General features: G+C 31.9%; 1 protein-coding gene across 1 annotated transcript; it reads left to right on the top strand.

The window, feature by feature from the left end:
• The first annotated feature begins 920 nt into the window (after nt 1–920).
• LOC141708685 (putative Rho GTPase-activating protein At5g61530) lies at nt 921–5,902 on the top strand. The gene is made up of 10 exons (XM_074512429.1): nt 921–1,072; nt 1,869–1,951; nt 2,036–2,298; nt 3,094–3,156; nt 3,263–3,281; nt 4,003–4,101; nt 4,183–4,260; nt 4,335–4,579; nt 4,845–5,007; nt 5,386–5,902. Exons 2-10 carry the CDS (start codon nt 1,891–1,893, stop codon nt 5,529–5,531), a joined length of 1,137 nt encoding a protein of 378 aa, XP_074368530.1. The 5' UTR covers nt 921–1,072; nt 1,869–1,890; the 3' UTR covers nt 5,532–5,902.
• The last annotated feature ends 1,005 nt before the right edge of the window (nt 5,903–6,907 follow it).

The following is a 6,907-nucleotide window of genomic DNA, read 5'->3' as shown; positions in this document are numbered from 1 at the left end:
CATAGTACTGCACACTGCACATGTTACAGGCACCAACATATTAGAGTTACCACAGTCCTCAAAGCTTGGGATTTCATGACTTCATATTTCCTTGTAAAATTAACAGGAGCTTCACATGGTCAAGATGAAAGGAAAATATGAGCTGGTTTCCAAAATAAAATATTTTTTTTCATTTCAAATTTTGATTGATTAAAATTTCACTAAAATATGTTAATTTTAATGAAAATAAACAATCAAAAATTGCAACATATCATGTTAGTGGTATATCATTAAATAATAATTTTGGTATCTAATTTGGTACATTTGCCCTTAAAAATTCTCACTAATATTTTTTTATATTTTTATATTTTATATTTAGTAATAAAATATGTAGGCTCTAGTTTGTTCCTACATCTACAAGTCATGGTATGTGAACAATTTAAACATGAAAAATTAATTTAAGGAAAATGTTTAACTTTTTATTTTCATATAAAAATTAAAAAAAATGAACTTAACGAGTTACAAAAAAATGACAAAATAACAAAAAGAAATTATATAAAACTAAATAATCATTTTAAAATAAATGATCAATTTTATCCGATTGAATACTCCTATGTAACTATCCCAATTTATAAAATAAGTATATGTACAGTTGAATATTTCATCTACTAAAATTTGTTAACATTTTAAAAAATGATCATTTTAATTTTATATAAAAAATAGCTAATCGTGTCTTTTCCTAATTACCAACTGGGTTTTTTTTCAAAGTAATAAAATATTGAACACATCGTACCATTTTAAATTGATAACATATTCACATATATTTCCTCAAAACAAGGTAGAAAATTTGAAAGGGAGAAAGAACCGAAAAACAGTTATATCGGTTAGAAATCTCCAGATTTTGGGTAATTTTAACCTGCATGCTTGACCACCAATAATAATCTACACTCTATCAACAAAACCAATCAGCTTTGGTCTTTGTACTTCGCTGACTTTTTCATTTTTTATTTTCCTTTTTATAATTCTTTCTTTCCCCCTCTTGATCATAACCAACAGCTCTTTGTTTACAAGTCTCTGATTTGAGAGATACAAGGTAAACTCTTCTTGCCCACTTCAAGATTTTCTTGGGTTGCGTGTAAAAATTGAATCTTTTTCTTGGGTTTTAGTGTAAAGTGGTGTTTGAGATTTGTGTTAAAGTTTTGAACTTGGGAGTGATTGTATGTGTGTATGTGTTTTTGTGTGTTTGATTTGATATGATCATGTGTATGTGTATGTGTATGTGTATGTGTATGTGTACAAGTAAAATTAATTTAAAGGTTGAATTTTTAGTCTCTGTGTTTAATTTAGTTTAGTTTTCTTGGAATTGTTTGCCATGAATTATGGAAGATTGTTTATTGTGTGAGTGATGTGTGTAAGAGTGCGAGAGAGAGAGAGAGAGAGAATTGAAATTTGTAATTAGGAAATATTTAATCTAAGATATCATGAACTGAATATCAATTGAGAGAGGGAGGGGGGGGAGAGGGAGGGAGAGAGAGAGAGAGAGAGAGAGAGAGAATTTGAATTTTTAATTAGGAAATATTTAATCTAAAATACCATGAACTGAATATCAATTGAGAGAGGGAGGGGAGGGGGGGGGAGAGAGGGAGAGAGAGAGGGGGGGTGGGGGGGGAGGGAGGGAGATAGAGAGAGATGAGACAGAGAGAGAGAGAGAGAGAGAGAGAGAGAGAGATCACCAAATTTAATTGATCAATCTATCTATAATGAATTATTTATTTAAGAGTTTGTTTAGCTGAATGAAGTTTACTATATTATGATATGTTCATAGATTTGCTTTTATTATTGACTCTGATCATTGAGTATCATATGATGATTTTATTTCCCATTGATAGACTTAGGTTTACGGTCACTGCAATGCCTACACCAGCATCACCTCAGTGGCAGGAGAAGGCTAGTGATTTCTTTTCAACTTCTGGTAATTAAACAAAAATTTGCAGCATATGTATATATATTGCTTATTTATCACCCTAGTAATAAATATACCTAATTGTTGATTTAGGTGTGAAGCTTAAAGAGGCTGGGCAATCTGCGGGAACATTTGTAGGTGAGGTTGCCAAAGATGCCAAAGGCAATGTCGCAGACGTGGCTGAAAAAGTTGGCTCAATAGTAAAAAGTCGATGGTCATTTCTTCAACAACCTTCTACAAGACAGGCTATGCAAGAACGTCTTTTCTCTGCTGCTGCTACAACTGGAATGTTGTTCAGGAAGGGTGTTTCAGAAACAAAAGAGAAGGTCAATGTTGGAAAAATAAAGGTTGAAGAGGTAATTTAGCATAGCTTGCTTAGTATATGCATCAGAAACGCTGCATAACTGTATTAGGTTTGGTTTCTGGTTGCACACATGAACCCCTGAGGTTCTGGGCTAATATTTGAATTGCTGTATAATAAAGTGGGTTACATCTAGCTGTGGTTTTATTAATGCATGCTTATATTGAGACATGTTCAACGTTGATAGTTATCTTTAACTTTGGAAGTGTGCCTGAGGTTTCAGCCAAAACTGTTATGTTCTAAGTATCTTTGGGTTGGGCTTTTTGTGTGATTAGTTCCTCACTATATTATTATTTAATGAGCTGCAACTTTTATGAAAATATAGTGCACCCCCAGGGTTCTCTTGGAAAGACTGATGAACATACATCTGAAAAAAAAATTGAATGCATGTGGTAGATTTACATAGCATGGTACTATTTTGCATTGATTTGATTTGAAGAGTGAGCCATTAAAAGGTCTTCAACATTGTGGATAGCTACATAAAGGGCAATATTGTTATTACTTTCATGGATCCAAAAGTGGCCCTAGCCTCTCATATATCACATTGTTACACATTGTTATTAAGATTCTCAATTGTGAAAAAAGTTATACGAGCTGTAACTTCATTGTTGCAATAGAAAAAATGGAAAAAAATTTATCTTACGAGTATTTTTGGGAGTCTGAAAAAGTTCTTCACTATTTCAAGACATTGTCCTTACTACATATATATGTAAGAAGCATTATTGGTAATGTAATTGCTTCAAACTTGTGGGAAAGGACCATTAACATGTATGAGTTGGTCATGTTTCAGGTGGCAAAGATAACTAAACAGAAGAGTAAGGTTCTTTTAACTGATATTGAGAGGTGGCAGAAGGTACATTCATATGCATATATATGCACTGAATAAATAATAAATTTAACATATGTTTAAGTTGCATTTTTCAAGTTGGAGATCTTTATATCTTGCATCTATTTTGCAGGGAGTTGCAGGCACAGATGGTAAGAGTTTCCTAGCTAGCTTTTATGGGAGATTTACACTTAACCTATCAATTGTTTAAGAAGATGCATATATTTTTCTTTTTGAAAATCAACAAAACTTTAAAATTATAAGTGCCGGGTAATTTAAAGCTTAAATACAATTCTATTCGTGCATTATGTCCTCTGTTCAACTAAATTTTATACCTTGATTTTTTATAACGCTGAAAATTAAACCTTCAGATCAATAATAGGGTGAATGTTCTACATTGAAAAACATGTGTGTTAGTTGAGGGTCAATTAGGAGACTTTTGCACACACTCATTTGAACATCTCTCTCTTATCTGCCACTTGTCACCGTTAGGGACCCATGAGAATGGAATTGAGTCTGGTGTTGAGAATTAGGAGAGACGGAAGCATGGGCTGGGGGAGATACACTTTTAATGAGGAACTGAGTAACATAAGAATTTCCAGATCCGATGGTGTGCTTTCATTTCATACCTTGAACTCCGCATTAGATTCAGGACAAGTTGAATTCTGAGACAATCATAAGCTTGAACCACTGATTTTATGAGTTAAAGATTTAATACCTCAGCATCTGACTAGAGGAGTAAGATTATAGACCCTGTATTAGTACTTTTTATGTATGCTTCTCTGCTGCTGTTAGAAGAAATATTTTAATGCACTCGATGAGGGTAATAAATTTATTCAAAATGTTATGTATTAACTTTTATTTTTTCTTCAGTATTTGGAGTTCCAATTGAAATTACAGTGCAAAGGCAAGAGTCAACCAGGCCTATTCCCTATGTACTAGTTAAGTGTGCAGATTATCTCGTACTGTCAGGTAATTTGCATTACTACTAAATGTGTATATAATGGTAATTTACGTTCTGCATATCATGGCAATTTTTTATTGGTCATTTAGGATTAAAATCTCAAGAGTTGTTCAAGTCTGAAGGAAATAGAAAGGTTATTCAGCAGTTGGTTTCTTTATACAACCAAGGTATAGTGTGCAAGATTATTAAAATTTCATAATTATATCCTGTACATAGTGTAATTGGTGTTTGTTCTTCACAGATCCCAGTGCTTCACTGCCAGAAAATATAAACCCAATTGATGTTGCAATCTTGATCAAGTGTTATTTCGAAAGCCTGCCTGAACCCTTAACTACGTTTGAACTACATGATGAAGTCAAACGATCACGTTCTAGCATACCTGGGTTACGAGATGTATTGAAAAGGCTTCCAACCGTTAACTACATGACATTAGAACTTGTTACTGCACTCTTGCTCCGTGTTAGCCAGAATTCACTTCTTACCAAGGCATTTTCAAACTCTCTCTCTCTCTCTCTCTCTCTCTCTCTTATATAATCTGAATGTGTATCCTCTCTTCCTATGATCTTGACATATACCTAAATTGCCTTCATAAATAAATGAGGTCAAGTCTTGGACTCTTTTTTATTAATGTTCAAGTGCTTTCAAGTCTGAAATATCTAGGATTTATAATTTTTTGAATAGTCTGTCGAGATAGTCACGGTTATTAAAGAACCTCCTAGATCATGACGGATAACTTCCGCAAAATTTGCAGATGGATGCCCGGAGTCTTGCAATGGAAATGGCTCCTATCATAGTTTGGCAGAAGGGTCGGAGGCCAGAGTTCCATAGACAGTTTTGGAGTCATCCTTCAAGAAATCAAACAAAGAATAACGTGGATTTGTCAAGGGATAATGTTGAATTTGATATGCTTGCAGGTAAAAAGCCCCATCTTTCCCTCGTTTTCATTATAGACATGTAGTTTCAATTTATTCTTTTTGTATAATATTTATTTGCCAGATTTTGAGACCTCTCTCAGTAAACTGTAACAACTAACAACTCACAAGAATAAACCTTAAGGTTGCAATGCAATTGCTGTTCTGAAATTTGAACTGCATCTTCCTAAACTTTGAATTGTTGCATTCACTTTTTGGCTTAGGCAGGTTAATGTAAATACGAAAGTCATGTTTCGTTAAAAATATAGTGTGCACATTTTCTGGGTACTGAATTATAGATATAAGCTGCGAATGTTCTTCTGTGGTAGATTCAGTTCAAAACCTGAGATTGTACCTTCATTTATGGTGTTGCTAATGCAGAAGAGACCGAAGGAGTTGATGCATCTACACCAATTTCTTTGGATGATGGCCTTCCAGCTGACTTTAGTGCGATTGATGTTGTTCAATGCTTAATAGAACATCACAATGAGATTTTCAGTGATGCAAATGAAACTGTATGGAGATGATTTTGATGTATGATGAATCGATCATATCCGTCGCTCAGGACCATGACTCATAAACTTGTAGTTTCTCATGATGAAATTAATCATTTTCCGATGGATGCTACCCTACGTCTTCATCCTGCTTATGTGGCAGTTGTAAATTTGTCAAGTTATGTTAGAAAAAGCTTTATATATGTATCTGACAGACTTTATCATGGGGTTGTGTAGTGTACATGTGACATGACATATAGGAATATTAGTTCTAGAAGCTCCTGCAATTTTGATGCACAGACATTAGTTGATTGGTGTAGGTTTTTATATCACTTTCAAATACTCGCACAGAATGTGCAACTGGATGCCAAATTGTGATTTGTTCAATGTTTTTATATTTACCACATTTTCTTTGAAGTTGGAACTAGAATCTAGTACCTGCAACTGCGTGTTTTACAAGGTTTGCAACATCACATAGACCCGTACATAATTTGGTGTTAAAAGTACACTTGTAGCAAGCAAATTAGGAAATGAAAGAAGTACCAAATTACCAAATTTTGGTACTTACCTCACTTACTTCTTTTCTCTATCAACTTTGTTTTAACATAATTTGACATAAGTTAATTTCTATTCTCTATCAACTTTGTTTTTAACACAACTTACTTATATTCTTTGTAAATTTTATTTTCTTGTTAGTTAGTGTTCATGCAATCATTTTTTTAATTTATAAAATAAAAATAATTTTTAAACGATTTGTAAATTATATTAAAGTTACGTTAAATTAAGTAAAATAACTTATATTTATTTTTAATTTTAGAAAAACTACAAACTACTAACACAAATTGGCTTATATTCTCTGTAAATTTTATTTATTTATAAATTATATTAAAAATTTATTAAGTTACGTTAAATTAAGTAAAATAACATATATTTACTTTTATTTTGAAAAACTATTAACTACAAAGTAAATCATTAATATGAATTGACTTTTATTCCCTATAAACTTTATTTTCTGTAGTATTATTTTACTTTTAATTTGTAAATTAATTGTTATCGATAATTAACTAATATTAAATAAACTATATTGAAAAGACTAATTATAAGATAATTATCAAATTATATTAATTAATATAAAATTTTCTAAAGAACAAATATTTGGTTCATAAGATAGATATACAATTCGTTTCACACAAATAAAACTAATATGTTAGATTTTTTATATCAGGTAAAACAATGCAAAACTAGAATTATAGTGGAAAATTTCATAACTGATTCGATTCTTTTTAACTACAAGTACCAATTTAATATTTGATATTAATATATTAATTTTAATTCGTGTTTCACACGGATTATGAATAATACTCTACAAATATTAATTCAATATTTTTAGTCTCGGTCCCGTGTTTCAC

The sequence above is a fragment of the Apium graveolens genome, chromosome 2, assembly GCF_009905375.1.
Source record: "Apium graveolens cultivar Ventura chromosome 2, ASM990537v1, whole genome shotgun sequence".
Lineage (NCBI taxonomy): Eukaryota > Viridiplantae > Streptophyta > Magnoliopsida > Apiales > Apiaceae > Apium > Apium graveolens.
The sequence above is the reverse complement of the archived record's forward strand: the minus strand, read 5'-3'. Positions and strand labels throughout refer to the sequence as shown.

Bases quoted from the DNA above. Each gene is read 5' to 3' on its own strand.
- LOC141708685 (XM_074512429.1), top strand. From the start codon at position 1,891: ATGCCTACACCAGCATCACCTCAGTGGCAGGAGAAGGCTAGTGATTTC. The intron at 2,299-3,093 runs GTAATTTAGCAT...GTCATGTTTCAG, and splicing joins GAAAAATAAAGGTTGAAGAG to GTGGCAAAGATAACTAAACA. The intron at 4,102-4,182 runs GTAATTTGCATT...TTGGTCATTTAG, and splicing joins AGATTATCTCGTACTGTCAG to GATTAAAATCTCAAGAGTTG.